Source organism: Bos mutus, chromosome 12 (assembly GCF_027580195.1).
Source record: "Bos mutus isolate GX-2022 chromosome 12, NWIPB_WYAK_1.1, whole genome shotgun sequence".
In the NCBI taxonomy this organism is placed as follows: Eukaryota; Metazoa; Chordata; class Mammalia; order Artiodactyla; family Bovidae; genus Bos; species Bos mutus.
In genome coordinates, this window is record NC_091628.1 from 33,234,542 (window position 1) to 33,254,252 (window position 19,711).

Genomic DNA, 19,711 nt, shown 5'->3' on the forward strand with positions numbered 1-19,711 from the left:
AGGCTCTTGAGAAGGCTCTCTTGACCCCGGGTTTCCCCGGGCAGGGTTATTTGGATAGCGCCAGTCTTTCCACTTGCTTCTTCCTCTTCCGTCATAAATCAAAGCCACCTGACACTTTGTTCCCGGCTTTTAAAATGCACAGGTCTCCTTTCTGTGGCCAGGTCAGGAGAAATGCCGATGGGCTAATCTCGGGAGTGTGTTTTTCTTGGTCTGATGCCTGGGAGTAGATATCGCTAAGGCAACTTAGGCGAGAGATTGTCACTTGAAAACGAGCCGGCCTGGGTGTCAGAAGAATCGCTCCCTTGTCTCCTTCCTGCACGCCCCCCCCCCCCAGTCAGGGGAGCAAGGGGCTCTACTGGGTAGCAGGTATGGGTTCTACGTGGTGTGGGGACATGGGGGCACATGCCCCTCCCCCACTACTGCTTGTTTCACAGTTCTAGCCACTTGGAGCTGATGTGGGCTCCCAGGGCTTTCTTCCCGCCGAAAGGATTCCCGTGTGCCTCACTGAGACCCAACAAACCAGAAGCCCTTTAAACAGCCGGAGCTGGAGGTCTGGCATTAAATGAAGCTCTTGTAAAAGAGAGTGGAGGCATGTGCTGCTGGGCGCTGGAGGATGCAAGAAAACTCAGTGAAGAGTCCGACACGTCGAGTATCATGGGTCTCTTCCTTCTGGAACACTTGTTAATTTGTCATCACATGGGATCTCAGGTCCTGATCTCTAAGACCCATTGTAAAATCTTCTAACTGTCCTCTTAGTTCTTCAAGATGGAAAGATGGATAATATGAGGCAAAATAATTTTCCCCCAAGACTTACAGAGACCAAGAACAGACTTAAAGCCATAAAGCCTCTGCTGTATTGCTCTGTTTTTTTGAGGGGACACTTTATTATTACTGTCTCCATCACTCATATATTTTCTAATTTAAGTATCTGCATGAAGAAATTGTTTAATGAATATGATGGGGGGTGGTGGGCATCCTTTAACTTGACCTGATAAACTCTCTTCTTTGCCATATTATTTCAGGCTCTGCTTAACCAGTTTCTCTGTTAAAATTCTTTATGGCTCTCAGGAGATAAAGGCTACATTTCAAATGCTGAGCCTAAATCACCCTTGAATTACTTGGGGACAGTGACCCTGGGCAGTAATTCAAACCCTGGCTGAAACATGTGTAGTTCTTTCACATGTTCAAAACTAAAGACCACCTTATCTTAGAGCAGAGCTTTGAAAACATTCTATTCAACCTGTGGTCCAGGATGTAAATCTCTAGGAGTGGGACTATGATAGAAAATTCTCTTCTTTATGGCTCAAAAAGATAAAGGGTCATTGTTATAACAATAAGATGATAGACCAGAGCTTTCTTTAAAGAAAATTCAACTGTATAGTTGATAATATTATGTCCATATGCATTTTCAGATATTAGTTACTTATATTCACTTTTTCATGATTCATGGTTTCTGGACAAGTGATTATAGATTTTCATTGCCAGCTTCCTACAGCAAGATCTAAAGCCTTGTCAGGGGAAAGCAAAGACCAGCAGAGCTCTCAGCTGTGGCCCACCAAAGCCCAGGCTTGCGTGTTAGGGTCCCACTCCAAATGTTAAAGGCATAGCATCTTCTTTCTCCAAAGCACAGGGTTTTTTCTGTGTGTGTGTGTGTTTTGGGAGATGGGAGACTACAACACTGGTCAAGAAGTCTGGAATATTCTGCCTAGAGACAGAATAGAGCCATCAGTGACACCCAAAAATTATGACCAAGCCCCCAGACTGGTGATCACAGGCTAATCCCAACAGCTCAGCAGAAATGGCTGATTTCCTCTGCTTTCTCATCTTTTCCTCTTGGTGTGCAGGCATCCACCCGTGCTCGCCGGGTGCAGAGCTGAGAGCTGGGGAGGCTGCTCTCTTCTGTCTGCAGAAGCAGCCAGCACTGAGCAAAGGATCAAATGAGCATCAGCAGTCTGGGTACCAGACTAGCCCAGCGCTGGGCCCGAGGGGGATCTGCCATTTTAGCCCAATCGAATGTCAGGCCCTGTAGTGCCGACCTGCCGGCCTGTATCATGTTCCGTGTGGCAGAGTGACAAGTCCCAGGTGGCATCTCCACGGAGCTGACAGCGTGCGGCTTAGTCGGCCCACCCTGCTCCCAGGGGAGGGCTTGTGTGCGACATTCTGACCTCAATTTAAAGATAGGACAAACAACACAGCTCGAGTCGCCCCAGCCGAATGTCATGCATCTCACACAGTGACAGCTGCTCCTCCCGGACACCCAGTTTAGTCATTTGGCTACAAGATAGCTTAATCGTGGGAGAGAATAAATAGAAAGGCATCTCTCTAGTGCTTCCTTCCCTGTGCATCTTTCATGACTGCAAAGGCTGTTTAGTCTACTTCTCAAGAGAGCTGGAAAATATACTTCAATCTCAGAAAACTCGGAACTATATTTCAACGTGAAAAATGAAAATCATAAAGCCCTAAACAAGTGCACGCTGTAATTCACAAATCTGATTTGGAAGGCTTCAAGTTCAAGAGCCAGCCAAGTGTTTGATGAAAGAATTGAGTTTGAATTCCCTTTTCCAACCAGGCTTAGTTCCCAGATGAAACCAAATCATCCTGGGTGCCTAGCGCAGCTCAATCCAAAGGTTCATTTCTCCTCTGTATTTAGGATTTCCTCTTTCTGTATGTGAAGGTGGGGCATCTGCCTGGCTTTGTGTATTAATTACAGGCACATATTTTGTTGTGATTCCTGCTCAAGGGTCCTCAACCCCTCCTCTCGCTGGTTGCCCTAGTGTTTAAAATGTCTCAGACCTTGGGGAGGGAGGAGGGGCAATTTTCCTAACCTCACCTGTTGGCTGTGCTGCTCTGCTTGCCCCGGAGCCCTCTCTGGGCTCTCATCACCTCTCATTTTCTGTAAGCCAGGCAGATCACACCCTAAATGATCTCAATGCCCAATCAGACGCGGATGCTCTAAGAAGGCGAGGAAGCAAAATGCCCCATTGTTTTATTTTGTAATTTAGCACGGCCCTCCCCAGGGAACTGTGTCATTTTAACCAGCAACAGCTGCCCAGAAGTATTGATGTTACACCATCCAAATAGCTGGTTTGGCAACAAAGCTGCAAGCAGGGGACATGCCTCCAGGCTGGTTCCAGGTGGTGCCTTCCCGCCTGAAGGCACCTGGGATTTGTCCTGTTCAGAACTTGGACAAAGACGTGGCCACCCGCCCTACCCCCACCCCGCCCCGCCACAACCTGTGTTGGAATCAGGGACCCTCCTGTTCAGACAGCTGCTTGCATCTGACATGGGCTAGATAGGAAGGAATATCTGTCCAGGTAAGAAAAGCTGCTTGCTTGAAATGTCTGGAGCTCTGTTCAATTAAAACTGCAGGCCTGTGAACACTGTAGGCTGTCTGGGCTTCGGGCTTGATTTCGGAATTCTACTGAGATTTGCAGGAAAAGCATCCTCCTTGAGTGTCTCTGCCGCCGCTCCCCTGCAGTGGCTGTCTTCCTCGGCACCCTCAGGGACCCTCACTGGGCTATTTATCCTCCCAGAGTCTGGAGCGACTGGTGTGTTCCTTTGCTGGGGAAACATGCTGTAAATTTACTCGAAATCCAAAATGTGCTCTGAACTCCCAAGAGAACGAATGTGGGTTCTAATTTAAGCAGGTGCCAAGGGCCAGGGGTCTGGAGGCCAGAAAATGAGGTTTGCGAGCCTGAGCAGGGCAGGTAGGGCTCCAGCAAGTCCACATCACCCTGACCCGCAGGCCTCCTTGCCACCAGAAAGAGGAAGATAAACACTTGGAATATACGCAAATTGCTGTTTCTTTAGATAGAGAAGAAGGGGGGTTTCTTGCATCCGTTTCTGAATCTGGGGGAGAAGGAGGGAGGGTGAGGATCGGAGCGGGTGCCCGCAGCTGCCATGCACCAAGCGCAGGGCCAACCATGCAGCGGGACTGTTGTTGGGGCGCCTGGCCGGGAGGCACCGGGCAGGAGGGGTCAGGAGACTGTGCGGACCCCGCGAGTCCGCCCTGCCGAGACCATTGACCGAGGTTCCAAAAGTTCTTCTCAGGTTTACCACCCAGATACCTATGTTTATGACTTCATTGCAATCAAGATGATGATGCCAACTTCATACCAACACAGGGAACATCAAGGCCAGTGGGTTGTCCACCTCGAGGGAAGGTTCCGTGCAGCCTGCAGAACAAACCTGCGGGTATCCGACCCCTGAGCTGGGCTCCTCACGCAGCATGAAAGCCTGTCTCTGTTCTCCCAGAGCCACCCGGACGGATGTGTAAATACTGGGGAAACATAATGGTTTTAATTTCACACCTCACAGTGCACAGCTGAACGCTCAAACAAGAGTCGGGCGGAGCATGGCGGACGAGCAGGGAGGGCGTGGGGCACCCCAGCGGTCCGGGTCCAGGGTCGCCAGGGCACAGAGCGAAGGAACGGGCTAAGGCCACAGGACGTGTTGCGGTGTTTTGGCTGCTGCCATGAGTCTCTTCCTGCGCTCCGGCGGGAGGCAGCGTCCTACTTCTTCCTGGATTTCTGCTTCGTGGTGTCGTAAGCGCGGACGATTTCCTCCTGAGTCACGGCTCCATGTTCCTCCTGGGAGAAGGCATACCCATCTGCAAGAGGAGCACAGGGGCGGGTGAGGAGGGACGTCCAGAGCAGCTGCATATGGGGGGAGAGACTGCGGCTCTATAGCCTTGGATGGAGGTCCAGGGACCTGTGACCCCTGTGAAGGGATGGGTGCTGACATGAGTGGTCAGGGCTCAGAGGGGTGGCCTCCCGTTTAGCGCAGCCTGTGAGGCATCATCTGTGGGTCACTGGGCCATGGCTGCACTTTCCCACCACCCATCAAGGGGAAAGGCAAGTTGTCCTGTGCGGGAAACATCCCCATGCGCCCCGAGCCGCAGGCCAGTTGGCAATTCATGCAGCCGTAAACACACTAACAGGAAAGGCTGGCAGAGCGCACATGGTGCTGGGAGCCTGCCTGGCTGATGTCGCAGGGATCCGGACCGGCAATAAATTACAGTGAATGTGTGTTCGTGTAAATAAAGAAAAAGATCACTAGATAAAGTTGAGGAGTTTAATGATTGGCCCAGTGGCTACATAAAGACTAGATTTTACAACCAGTACCAATAATGACTTTTTTTTTTTTTTGGCCACAAAGCTTGTGAGATTTTAGTTCCTCACCCAGAGATTGAACCTGGGCCCTTGGCATTGACAGCCTGGAGTTCCTAACCACTGGATCCCCAGGGAGTTCCCAGTTCCAATGATGACGACAGCAGACAATTATTAAATGCTCTGTGTCTAGGGTGCTGTTGTATGTATTATGCTAAGCACACATGGCTTGTTTCCTTCTCCCAACAGCCCTAGGAGACAGATGAGAGTTCTTCCCATGTCACAGGTGGGGAAACTGAGGCACAGGTGATGTCATTTTTCCCAAGGTGGCAGAGCTGGGATCCAAGCCCAGGCAGGGCCCACATTCCCCTGCAGCTCTGTCCTGTGTTCCTGGGACGGAGTTTGCATTCCCAGCCCGAGGCAGGACAGTCCCTCCTAACCAGCCCTTCCCACTGGAGGGACATTTGCAAGACTCCCTGTCTGTTCACCAACCCTCCTGGGTCAGAGGTCCGGAAACACCCCACAGCCAGATAAGACCTTCTAAGCAAAAGACAACCCAGGCCACAGCCTGCCTCCCATCCACACATGTTTATGACTTGTTACTGGTGCTGTTATCTCATCACATCCTTTAAAGGAGAACAAGAAATCAGGAGTTTTGCCTGTGTATCATCCTGGATTTCTTTTGTTTGAATTTTTATTTTATATTGAAGTATAGTTGATTCACAGCGTTGTTTTGGGTGGACAGCACAGTGACTTAGTTATACATGTTTTCAGTTCAGTTCAATTGCTCAGTCATGTCCGACTCTCTGCTATCCCATGGACTGCAGCACGCCAGGCCTCCCTGTCCATCACCAACTCCTGGAGTTTACTCAAACTCATGTCCATTGAGTCAGTGATGCCATCCAACCATCTCATCCTCTGTCAACCCCTTCGTCTCCTGCCCTCAATCTTTCCCAGCATCAAGGTCTTTTCAAATGAGTCAGCTCTTTGCATCAGGTGGCCAAAGTATTGGAGTTTCAGCTTCAACATCAGTCCTTCCAATGAACACTCAGGACTGATCTCCTTTAGGATGGACTGGTTGGATCTCCTTGCAGTCCAAGGGGCTCTAAAGAGTCTTCTCCCAGTTAAAAAGCATCAATTCTTCGGTTCTCAGCTTTCTTTATAGTCCAACTCTCACATCCATACACGACTACTGGAAAAACCATAGCCTTGACTATATGGACCTTTGTTGGCAAAGTAATGTCTCTGCTTTTTAATATACATGTGTATCTATTCTTTAAGCTACTTTCCCATTTAGGTTATTAGGGAGTATTGAGCAGAGTCCCCTGTGCTGTACAGTAAGGTCTCTTGTTTGTTGCATATACAGTCGTGTGTACACGTCAGTCCCAGGCTCCTGTCCTATCCCTCCCCCCCACCCCCATGCCATGAGTTCGTTTTCTGTGATTCTGCTTCTGTTTTGTAAACAAGTTCTTTGTAGCCCTTTTTAGATTCTGCATGTAAGTGACATCCTATGATATTTGTCTTTCTCTGCCTGAATTACTTCACTTAGTATGTAAGTGCTTCTCCCACACCTGGGGAAGCAGGCAGCCGCGGGGCTCTCCATTCTAAGCTGGCTGTCCCCGCGCCCCACCTTTACAGGGGATCTGGAACCCAGGGCTGAGGCCCCAGGTGAGAAGGGCTGGCCAGTCCTTGCTTGGCCACAGAACTGGTGCCCTTTAAGGTTTTGGTCTCCTGGGTTTAACTTTCTGTAAAATAAATGGCCTGTACTGGATGAGGCCTTCACCTTGAGTCTTCTGTGCAGGCGCCAGGACGGGCCCTCGGCTGGCAGTGCCCAGACCACAGAGCCCTCTCCTGCAGGCAGAACTGCTTCTACCCTTGGCATCCCCAGCGGAGGCCTCCACTCCAGGCCAGGGACCGAGGAGCCTGACTTGACAATCAGCCCAGCTGAAACAATTGCTAACTGTGTTTTAATGTGTCTTCTCTGGGGGTGGATGGGCTGGAGTGAAGTGCCTTGTTGAGACGTACAAGTAAACATTGCCTGGGAATGTCCTGTAGGGAAGAGGACCTTAGAGTCTGGAGTGGTCTACTCCCTGTTCCCGGGGAAGGGCCACAGCTTTGTCTTTTATTTCTTGTTTTCTGTTGTTTTCTGTGCCTGGGGAAATCAGCTGCAGTGCCCTCCTGGGCTCCTGTTCGACTCACAGGCACAGGGCTGTCAGGTGGGGTAGCTCGGCCCCTTGGGGGTGGGAGGGTTTCCAGGGAAGCTTCTGGTCCGACAGCAAAGCTATTCTCCTGGAGGCCCCTCTACCGGCTCCCCCGGGGGCATCCACCAGGAGGTTCTCAGCCTCTACTGAGGCTAAGTGGACTTGCAAGAAAGAAAGGATGGTGGTCCTGGGGACAAGGGTGCTCTGTGATTCAGATAAACATTTTCCTCTTGGAAACCAGGCCTTGGAGGGGTTAGACCAGAACCACCAGGACAGTAATCACCAGCCAGCCTCCGCCTGCCCAGCCTGACAAAGATTCCTCATCACTCACAGTTCCTGCCAGATGAACAGGTAACTGCCATCTGCATTCAAACGGGGAATGGGGAAGCCCTGGCTCTTAGCATTTCCCACCATCATTCATCTCCAGGAAGTCCTGAGAGCTGGGAAGGAATGCTGGGGGCCTGGAGAACACACTTGACGGCTGGCACATCCACTTCCTTGACGCTCAGCCGTGGCCGGGACCTGAGGACAGTGTTCGGGTAGGTGGGAGGGCAGACGCACTGCTTAGCTGTTTTGTCTTCTTCTGGTAGAACATTTGGGGAAGTCCATAAAATTGGGTCATTTTTTTTTCATTATTTTGGAATAAAACGTCCCTTAAGTAGCATTCCTTCGACGCTGAACTCTGATAACATCTTAGGGAAAGTAGCTGTTTCCTGTGTGGAAGAGTCCTCAGAGCAGTAGAACGTGGGAAGACCAGGGGGACGGTAAGCAGATCAGGCCAGCCAGGGGACACTGAGCTCAGGCTGTGGACACCGTGTATGTGCGGTCCCTGGGAGCAAGTGCTCCGTGACCTGGGCTCCTGGTTTCCTGGGAACACTGAGGCTACAGGCTGCTCCCGATGCAAGATGGCCTTCTCTGGGGGTGGGTGAGAAGAACACCCTGCTGTCCATCCGGGTCTTACTACTAGTTGCTGACTGTCTTTAAGACATGGTGTGATTTTAGCAGCTTGCTTACTATGTTTTGTACTTGCTCATTAAAATTTTTTTTGTGTGTGTGTCCTTCAAAATATGGAGAGTTCAGAAAACAATTCTTAGTTGTTTTAAGAGCCTTTCCAGTTGTTGCCAGACCCTTCTTGCATGGGTCCTCGTGTGGTCTTTGCTCTCCTGTCTGTTCTTTCTCTGGTTGGAGGCTCCACAGCACAAGCCCCGTGTTTATGGAGCCAGCACTCCGGTTCCTCATGGGCTGTGCACCGACCCTCATGTGGCCTCACAGACTGTGTAAGAGGGACATCATTCCATTTTTTCTCCTCAGGTGAGAAAACAGACATTCAAAGGAATATGTAAGTGGCTCAAACTTACTCAATTATTGGCAGAAAAGTAATACCAAGCATTTATCAGACTCCTTACTGTGAGGCTCTGTTCCAGGCACTCTGTATGTACAACCTCAGAGAATCATCCCAGTAACCCAGTTATGTTCTCATGTCCTCTCTGGTTTATAGGTGTAGAAACAGAGGCGTTAACTCACCTGAGATCACAGAGGGGCAGAGATGGGATAGGACTGCAGGCAGCCCAGCTCCAAGGTGCAACCCTGAACCTGGGAGCCCACCACCCTGCCTCCTCCAGACTCACCCTCTCGAGGATCAGAGGCCCTGGCTGGGCTCTGGAGCCCCAGGCGGTGCTGGATCCATTACTGCGCTGACCTGAGGCTCGCCCAGGTGTCCTGAGGCAGGTAAGCCCAACACCTCCCTGAGCTCCATTCCCCCTGACTCTCATGTCTCCCGCTCCCCTGGCCTCTGGCACATCCCCGTGGACCCCACTTGGCAGAAACCAGGCCGAGCCTCCAGTTGCACAGCCAGGGGAGGCAGGGGCTAGTGATTGTCACTGCTTAGTTTGCCAAGAGCATGAGGTCATCCTTGGGGGGAACCAGGCAAAGGCAACATCACTTCCATCTTAGAAAGAATCTGACTGGGAGGCTGACGCAAGGATCTTAACCACATCTGAGTTTTAAGTTTATGGACCATGTCATTCAGACGCTTGACTGGGTCCTGGGGAATTACCTGCTGTCTGGCTGTCCCTGCCTAGGGCCAGGTACACCAACTCCACTTCCCCATGTGGGGCTCCAGCCTGGCCATGGTCTCCCCCCATCCCCCTGTCCCAGGGGGCTACTCACGTGGCATGGACTGCTGGAGGGAGCTGCCCCGGAAGAGGGTGGGTGGCGTCTTCCTGCTCAGTCTCTTTAGCAGCCGGTCTCGCTCGTTCATCCTGGGGGCACAGTGCACATGGTCAGTCTCCAGCCCCGTGGATACCTCCTGGAGGTACTTGGAGGGCAACTTCAGGTTGTAAGATGAAACAGACCAGGAAAAAGCTGCCCCGTCCAGAAGAACGCCCCATCTCACCAGCCGCCCGTCTGTTCATACAGATGCTACCTGCTGCTGTTCGACCCCTTGAACTGGGTCCTCTGAAAGCCACCCTGTGTCCAGCTCACCCTGTGCAGGACGCCTTGGAGCCCCACCCGCCTCACACCTGAGGGGACCAGAGCTGTGGTTCTGGTGAATGAAAACCCTCCATCCCCACCAGGCCTGGAGCCTCCCCGGGTACCCTGGGGACCCAGCAGGAAATGGTTTCTTTCTGCAGAACCTGATGCTTCTTTAGAACCACGGTGAACATCAAGGTGTATTTTCTTTGAAAATACAAGGAATAGGAGTTCTTCCTGCCTCTCCAGACATGATCCTCTCCAAGGCCGCCACTGCTGTGGGGAGACAGAGGTCCCCCCCGAGGACGGCTGGGCTTTATGCCTACAGACCAAGGGAGGGGGTACTTGGGGTGGTACAGTGCCCTGACTTCCTCCTGTTGGGGGGATGTCACCGGGCTTTCCCCAAGAGACCGTGGTGTACAGAGCTGCCCACACCGTCTGTGACAGCTGGACTGGGCCCCTCCAAACTGCACCTGTGGGAGCCCCAACCCTTCAGGATGCCAGGATGGGACTGGATTAGGACAGGGGGCTTTTAAAGAGCTGATTAAGTTCAAATGGGTTCCCTGGTGGCTTAGACGGTAGAGAAACCATCTGTAATACAGGAGATCTGGGTTCCCTCCCTGGGTTGGGAAGATCTCCAGGAGAAGAGACTAGCTACCCACTCTAGTATTCTTGCCTGGGGAATCCCATGGACAGAAGGGCCTGGCGGCCAACAGTCCACGGGGTTGCAAAGAGTTGGACTCGACTGAGCAACTAGTGTTAAGTTCACATGGAGTTGTTGGGGAGACCCTAATCCAATCTGACGGGGTCCTTATGAGGAGCGGCGATTAAGACACACACACGCAGAGGGATGACCAAGTGAGGCCACGGAGAGGAGACTGCCTTAACCTACAAGCAGAGGAGGCCACGTCTGGAGGAACCAGCCCTGTAGACACCTTGCTCTGGGACTTCCGACCTCCAGAATCGTGAGAAAACACTGCTGTTGTTTAAACCATCTGCTGAGTGGTACTTTCTATGGCAACACACACAGCCCCCTCCCCGACCCCCAATCTGCTCTGCCCCACTTTCCACGATGGAAGTTGTAGGAGAAGCCGAGGTTGTCTGTGGTCCAGGCCTGAGCCCAGGGCCCACTTCATGCTCCCCCAAGGGCCTGTGCGGGGAGAGCAGGGCCCAGCTCCTCTCCATAGACCTACGAGCTGAAGTTCACCGTGCACCAAGACTGCAGTGTCTGATCATCTTGGTTGGAAGGACGAGCCTCAGCCTGCCCACCTCGGGAAGACAGCCGATGAGAACACGTGCTTCTCTCTCCCCTCACACTGCTTCTCCCTGCCCTCTCGTCTTTCCTTCCAGGGAAATGAACTGCCCTGGGCCCTCTGAACCACCACCCTGAGCCACAGGGCTGAGCAGATGCACCATCCACAGCTCCCAAACTCTCCGGGCATCAACAGGCACTACCGTCTCATGCAGGTGTGCTGATCAAGGTGCTTGGTTATCCATCAGCTTGACTTACTTTCACACACACACTCAGACACAGTCTCCACTTACACTCTTGTACCAAGTCCTACAAGTGTTGGGAAAGCTCAAGACAGAAAGGGGTATAAGAATAATATATACCACTTCCAGCATTCTGCTATCTATATATGGTTTGAAAGTCACCTACTCACAAAGACTTAGGAAGAAAGGTGAAGAAAACACAATCAAATATTTACTTTGGTTAATTCTGCTTAATAAGAAGAAAAAAAAGTACAGATTACTCAGGAAAGAATAATTTAGGTCTAAATAAGAGAACTCTTGACAAAATATTACAAACCAAATTCAGCAGTATAATTAAAGGATTATATAACCTTACCAAGGGCTTTCCTTGTGGCTCAGTCAGTAAATAATCTGCCTGCAATGCAGGAGACCCAGGTTCAATCCCTGGGTCAGGAAGATCCCCTGGAGAAGGACATGGCAACCCACTCCAGTATTCTTGCCTGGGAAATTCCATGGACAGAGGAGCCTGGCAGGGTCTCAAGAGTTGGACACAGTTCAGTGACTAAACTACCACCAACAACCTCACCAAATGGGATTTATCCCCGAATGCAAAGGTGGTACAACATACAAAAATCAGTCAATATAATACACCACACTGACAGAATGAAAGAACAGTATCAATGATCACCTAAATTAACACAGAAAAACCATTTGACAAAGTCCAATGCCCTTTCATAATAAAAATACTCAGCAAACTAAGACAGAAGGGAAAGTCTTCAACAGAGCATTTATGAAAAACCCACAATTGACATCATACTCTGTGGTGAAACACATCTCTCTTATGATCAGGAACAAGACAAAGCTGTGTGGTTTTACCACTTCTATTCAACAAATTTACTGGACGTTCTAACCAAAGCAGTTAGGTAAGATTCCAACAACATTTTTGTTTTAATAGAAATGGAAAAATTTATCCTAAGATTCATATGGAATTACAAGGGACCCCAAGTAGTCAAAATGATCTTGAAAATAGAACAACAGAATTATTGGACTCATACTTCCTGATTTCAAGATTTACTATAAAACCATAAGTGAAAGTGAGTCACTCAGTCGTGTCCAACTCTTTGCGACCCCACGGATTATACAGTCCATGGAATTCTCCAGGCCAGAACACTGGAGTGGGTAGCTGTTCCCTTCTCCAGGGAATCTTCTCAACCCAGGGAATGAACCCAGGTCTCCCGCATTGCAGGCGGATTCTTTACCAGCTGAACCACAAGGGAAGCCCAAGAATACTGGAGTGGGTAGCCTATCCCTTCTCCAGCGGATCTTCCTGACCCAGGAATTGAACTGGGGTCTCCTGCATTGCAGGAAGATTTTTTACCAACTGAACTACCAGGGAGTCCTGAAATTTATAGACATATAAATCAGTGTAGTGTAGTTAAGAGCCTAGTAGTAAACTTGTACATCTATGGTTGGCTGACTTTTGGCCAAGGTACCAAGACCATTCATGAGGAGAAAAAAGTCTCTTCAGCTGGTATGGGTCTGGAGTAACTGAGGTTGAGCTCTTACCTGCAATCACATGCAAAAAGTATCTCAAAATGGGTCAAAGACCTAAATGTAAGAGCTGTGGTTGTTGAGTCACCCGCTTATGTCTGACTCTTTGCGACCCCATGGACTGCAGCACACCAGGCCTCCCTGTCACTGTAAGAGCTAAAACTATATAAATCTTTATATGGATAAAAATAAAAAGATTTTTATATATCTATATGCTGCTGCTAAGTCGCTCCAGTCGTGTCCGACTCTGTGCAACCCCATAGACGGCAGCCCACCAGGCTCCCCCGTCCCTGGGATTCTCCAGGCAAGAACACTGGAGTGGGTTGCCATTTCCTTCTCCAATGCATGAAAGTAAAAAGTGAAAGTGAAGTTGCTCAGTCGTGTCCAACTCTTAGTGACCCCATGGACTACAGCCTACCAGGCTTCTCCGTCCATGGGATCTTCCAGGCAAGAGTACTGGAGTGGGGTGCCATTGCCTTCTCCAATATATCTATATAGAACTATATAAATATTTATGACCTTAGATATGGCAGTTTCTTATCTATGATACCCAAAGCATAGGCAACAACAACAAAAATAGATAAACTGGATTTCATCAAAATTAAAAGCTTTTCTGAATCAAAAGACATTATTAAGAATGTGAACAATCCAATCAAAGAATAGGTCTTCTATATGTCTAAAAACTACACATTTCTTCAGACAGATGGCTGAAAGATATGAAAAGATGGTCAACATCGTTATCAGGGAAATGCAAATCAAAACCACAAGGAGATTTCACTTTGCAATGGTCAGAATGGCTATCATCAAAAAATGTACAAACAATAAATGCTGGAGACTGTGTAGAGAAAAGGGAACCCTTCTGCCCTGTCAGTGGGACTATAAATTGGTACAATATACATGGGTACAACCATTAAAGAGACCACTATGGGGGTTCCTCACAAAACTAAATATAGAATGACCATGTGATCCTCAAATTCCACTGCTAGGCATATATCCAAAGAAAAACATAATTCAAAATGATATATGCACTCCAGTGTTCACTGTAGCACTATTGACAATAAGCAGGACACGGAAGCAACCTAAGTGTCCATAGACAGAGGACGGATAAAGAAGAGGTGGTACATACATATATACTGGAATCAGTAATTCAGTCGCTCAGTTGTGTCAGACTCTTTGTGACCCCATGGACTGTGCACACCAGACCTCACTGTCCATCACCAACTCCCGGTGTTTACTCAAACTCAAGTCCATTGAGTCAGTGATGCCATCCAATCATCTCATCCTCTCTTGTCCCCTTCTCCTCCTGCCTTCAATCTTTCCCAGCATCAAGGTCTTTTCCAATGAGTCAGTTCTTCACACCAGGTGGCCAAAGTATTGGAGCTTCAGCATCAGTCCTTCCAATGAATATTCAGGATTGATTTCCTTTACGATGGCTGGTTGGATCTCCTTGCAGTCCAAGGGACTCTCAAGAGTCTTCTCCAACACCACAGTTTAAAAGCATCAGTTCTTAGGCACTCAGCTTTCTTTATAGTCCAACTCTCACATCCATACATGACTACTGGAAAAACCATAGCTTTGACTAGATGGACCTTTGTTGGCAAAGTAATGACTCTCATTTTTAATATGCTGTCTAGGTTGGTCATAACTTTTCTTCCAAGGATCAAGTGTCTTTTAATTTCATGGCTGCAGTCACCATCTGCAGTGATTTTAGAGCCCCCCAAAATTAAGTCTGTCACTGTTTCCATTGTTTCCCCATCTATTTGCCATGAACTGATGGGACCGGATGCCATGATCTTAGTTTTCTGAATGTTGAGCTTTAAGCCGACTTTTTCACTCTCCTCTTTCACTTTCATCAAGAGGCTCTTTAGTTCTTCTTTGCTTTCTGCAATAAAGGTGGTGTCATCTGTGTATCTGAGGTTATTGATATTTCTCTTGGCAATCTTGAGTCCAGCTTATGCTTTATCTAGCCTGGCATTTCTTATGATGTACTCTGCATATAGGTTAAATAGGCAGGGTGACAATATACAGCCTTGATGTGCTCCTTTCCTGATTTGGACCCAGTCTGTTGTTCCATGTCCAGTTCTAACTGTTGCTTCTTGACCTACATACAGATTTCTCAGGAGGCAGGTCAGGTGGTCTGGTATTCCCATCTCTTTCAGAATTTTCCACAGTTTGTTGTGATTCACACAGTCAAAGACTTTGGCAAAGTCAATAAAGTAGAAGTAGATCTTTTTCTGGAACTCTCTTGCCTTTTTGATGATACAATGGATGCTGGCAATTTGATCTCTAGTTCCTCTGCCTTTTCTAAATCCAGCTTGAACATCTGGAAGTTCACAATTCACGTACTGTTGAACCCTGGCTTGGAGAATTTTGAGCATTACTTTGCTAGTATGTGAGATGAGTGCAATTGTGCGGTAGTTTGAGCATTCTTTGGCATTGCCTTTCTTTGGGACTGGAATGAAAACTGACCTTTTCCAGTCCTGCGGCCACTGCTGAGTTTTCCAAATTTGCTGGCATATTGAGTGCAGCATTTTCACAGTATCATCTTTTAGGATTTGAAAATGCTCAACTGGAATTCCATCACCTCTACTAGCTTTGTTCTTAGTGATGCTTCCTAAGACCCACTTGACTTCACATTCCAGGACGTCTGGCTCTAGGTGAGTGATCATCACCATCGTGATTATCTGGGTCGTGAAGATCTTTTTTGTACAGTTCTTCTGTGTATTCTTGCCACCTCTTCTTAATATCCTCTGCTTCTGTTAGGTCCATACCATTTCTCTCCTTTATTGTGCCCATTTTTGCATGAAATGTTCCCTTGGTATCTCTAATTTTCTTGAAGAGATCTCTAGTCTTTCCCATTCTGTTGTTTTCCTCTATTTCTTTGCATTGATCACTGAGGAAGGCTTTCTTATCTCTCCTTGCTATTCTTTGGAACTCTGCATTCAAGTGGGTATCTTTCCTTTTCTCCTTTGCCTTTCACTTCTCTTCTTTTCTCAGCTATTTTTAAGGCCTCCTCAGACAACGATTTTGCCTTTTTGCATTTCTTTCTCTTGGGATGGTCTTGATCACTACCTCCTATACACACACTGTCATGAACCTCTGTCCATAGTTCTTCAGGCACTCTATCAGATCTAATTCCTTGAATCTATTTGTCTCGTCCACTGTATAATTGTAAGGGATTTGATTTAAGTCATACCTGAATGGTCTAGTGGTTTTCCCTACTTTCTTCAATTTCAGTCTGAATTTGGCAATGAGTTCATGATCTGAGCCACAGTCAGCTCCTGATCTTGTTTTTGCTAACTGTATAGAGCTTCTCCATCTTTGGCTGCAAAGAATATAGCCAATCTGATTTTGGTATTGACCACTGGTGATGTCCATGTGTAGAGTCTTCTCTTCTGTTGTTGGAAGAGGGTGTTTGCTATGACAAGAGCATTCTCTAGGCAAAACTCTATTAGCCTTTGCCCTGCTTCATTCTGTACTCCAAGGCCAAATATGCCTGTTACTCCAGGTATTTCTTGACTTCCTACTTTTGCATTCCAGTCCCCTATAATGAAAAGGACATCTTTTTTGAGTGTTAATTCTAGAAGGTCTTATAGGTCTTCATAGAACCGTTCAACTTCAGCTTCTTTAGCATTACTGGTCGGGGCATAGACTTGGATTACTGTGATACTGAATGGTTTGCCTTGGAAACTAACAGAGATCATTCTGTCATTTTTGAGATTGCATCCAAGTACTGCATTTCAGACTCTTGTTGACTATGATGGCTACTCCATTTCTTCTAAGGGATTCTTGCCCACAGTAGTAGATATAATGGTCATCTGAGTTAAATTCACCCATTCCAGTCCATTTTAGTTTGCTGATTCCTAAAATGTCATTGTTCACTCTTGCCATCTGCTATTTGATCACTTCCAATTTGCCTTGATTCATGGACCTAACATTCCAGGTTCCTATGCAATATTGCTCTTTGCAGCATCAGACTTTGCTTCTATCACCAGTCACATCCACAACTGGGTGTTGTTTTTGCTTTGGCTCTATCTCTTCATTCTTTCTGGAGTTATTTCTCCAATGATCTCCAGTAGCATATTGGGCACCTACCGACCTGGGGAGTTCATCTTTCAGTGTCATAACTTATTGCCTTTTCATACTGTCCATGGGGTTCTCAAGGCAAGAATACTGAAGTGGTTTGTCATTTCCCTCGGCAGTATACCACATTTTGTCAGACCTCTCCACCATGACCCATCTGTCTTGGGTGGCCCTACACAGCATAGCTCATGGTTTCACTGAGTTAGACAAGGCTGTGTCCATGTGATCAGATTGGTTAGTTTTCTGTGATTGTGGTTTTCAGTCTGTCTGCCCTGTGATGAAGAAGGATAAGAGGCTTATGGAAGCTTCCTAAAGGGAGAGACTGACTGAGGGGGAAAACTGGGTCTTGTTCTGATGGGTGGGGCCATCTTTAATCCAATTTTCTGTTGATGGGTGGAGCTCTATTCCCTCCCTGTTGTTTGACCCCGAGGCCAAATTATGGTGGAGGTAATGAAGATAATGGCAGTTTAGTTCAGTTCAGTCGCTCAGTTGTGTTCAACTCTTTGTGACCCCATGAATTGCAGCACGCCAGGCCTCCCTGTCCATCATCAACTCCCGGAGTTCACTCAAACTCATGTCCATCAAGTAGGTGATGCCATCCAGCCATCTCATCCTCTGTCATCCCCTTCTCCTGCCCCCATTCTCTCTCAGCATCAGAGTCTTTTCCAATGGGTCAACTCTTCACATGAGGTGGCCAAAGTATTGGAGTTTCAGTTTTAGCATCAGTCCTTCCAAAGAACACCCAGGACTGATCTTTAGAATGGACTGGTTGGATCTCCTTGCAGTCCAAGGGGCTCTCAAGAGTCTTCTCCAACACCACAGTTCAAAAGCATCAATTCTTCGGTGCTCAGCTTTCTTCACAGTCCAACTCTCACATCCATACATGACCACTGGAAAACCCATAGCCTTGACTAGATGGACCTTTGTTGGCAAAGTAATGTCTCTGCTTTTGAATATGCTATCTAGGTTGGTCATAACTTTCCTTCCAAGGAGTAAGCATCTTTTAATTTCATGGCTGCAATCACCATCTGCAGTGATTTTGGAGCCCCTCAAAAAATAAAGTCCAAAACAATGCCATTAGCAGCAAAATGGACAGACATGGAGATGATCACGTCAACTGAGGTAAGTTAGACAAAGACAAATATCATATCACTTAGAAGGGGAAACTAATAAAAATGATACAAATGAGCTTTGTTACAAAGCAGCCTCACAGATCTCAAAATTATACTTAAGACTAACAAAGGGGAAACTTGGGAGAAAGTGATAAATTAGGCGATTTGCATTAACATGTACACACTATTATATATCAAATAGATAACTAACAAGGACTCACTGTATAGCACAAAGCACTCAGTGTTCTGTAATAATACACGCATAAAGTATATATATAAATATATATATATATCTGAATCACGGTTGCTGTTCACATGAAACTGATACAACATTGTAAGTCAACTATACTCCAATGGAAATCTTTTTAAGAAAGTGAAAGGACAACCACAGAATGAAAGTATTTACAAATCGAGTATCTGGTAAGGGCCTAGTACCCAGAATGTATCAATAATCCCAACCCCACAGCAAAAAGACAGACAAACCAAGCCAAAAACGGGCAAAGGATTTGGATACATTATCCGAAGAAGAAACACCATGGTCGATGAGCGCATGAGAAGATACTCAACATCACTAGTCATTAGGGAAATGCAAATCAGAACCACAAAGAAATAGCACCCAGCATCTCCTAGGACAGCTATTAGAAAAATGAGAACAGATAATGACAAGTCTTGGAGAGGATGTGGAGAGATTAGAACATTAGCATGTTACTGGTGTATTCAAGAAAATCAGAGATACCAAAGGAACATTTCATGCAAAGATGAGCTCGATAAAGGACAGAAATGGTATGGACCTAACAGAAGCAGAAGATATTAAGAAGAGGTGGCAAGAATACACAGAAGAACTGTACAAAAAAGATCTTCACGACCCAGATAATCACGATGGTGATGATCACTCACCTAGAGCCAGACATCCTGGAATGTGAAGTCAAGTGGGCCTTAGAAAGCATCACTACAAACAAAGCTAGTGGAGGTGATGGAATTCCAGTTGAGCTATTCCAAATCCTGAAAGATGATGCTGTGAAAGTGCTGCACTCAATATGCCAGCACATTTGGAAAACTTAGCAGTGGCCACAGGACTGGAAAAGGTCAGTTTTCATTCCAATCCCAAAGAAAGGCAATGCCAAAGAATGCTCAAACTACCCCACAATTGCACTCATCTCACACGCTAGTAAAGTAATGCTCAAAAATCTCCAAGCCAGGCTTCAGCAATATGTGAACCATGAACTTCCTGATGTTCAAGCTGGTTTTAGCAAAGGCAGAGGAACCAGAGATCAAATTGCCAACATCCGCTGGATCATAGAAAAAGCAAGAGAGTTCCAGAAAAGCATCTACTTCTACTTTATTGACTATGCCAAAGCCTTTGACTGTGTGGATCACAATAAACTGTGGAAAATTCTGAAAGAGATGGGAATACCAGACCACCTGATCTGCCTCTTGAGAAATTTGTATGCAGGTCAGGAAGCAACAGTTAGAACTGGACATGGAACAAAAGACTGGTTCCAAATAGGAAAAGGAGTATGTCAAGGCTGTATATTGTCACCCTGTTTATTTAACTTATATGCAGAGTACATCATGAGAAATGCTGGACTGGAAGAAACACAAGCTGGAATCAAGATTGCCGGGAGAAATATCAATAACCTCAGATATGCAGATGACACCACCGTTATGGCAGAAAGTGAAGAGGAACTAAAAAGCCTCTTGATGAAAGTGA

General features: G+C 47.3%; 1 protein-coding gene across 2 annotated transcripts in view; it reads right to left on the bottom strand.

Annotated features, from left to right (window-relative positions):
- Positions 1 to 289: 289 nt before the first annotated feature.
- The window catches only part of LOC102280627 (phospholipid-transporting ATPase IB), a 455,079-nt gene continuing 435,657 nt past the window's right edge, over positions 290 to 19,711 (bottom strand). For both annotated transcript variants that reach the window (XM_070380503.1, XM_070380504.1), the window contains exons 36-37: positions 9,479 to 9,570; positions 290 to 4,609 (exon numbers count right to left, since the gene is read on the bottom strand). In XM_070380503.1, coding sequence (XP_070236604.1) covers positions 4,512 to 4,609; positions 9,479 to 9,570 — 190 coding nt within the window. In that variant the 3' untranslated portion in view covers positions 290 to 4,511. The remainder of the gene's footprint in view (positions 4,610 to 9,478; positions 9,571 to 19,711) is intronic.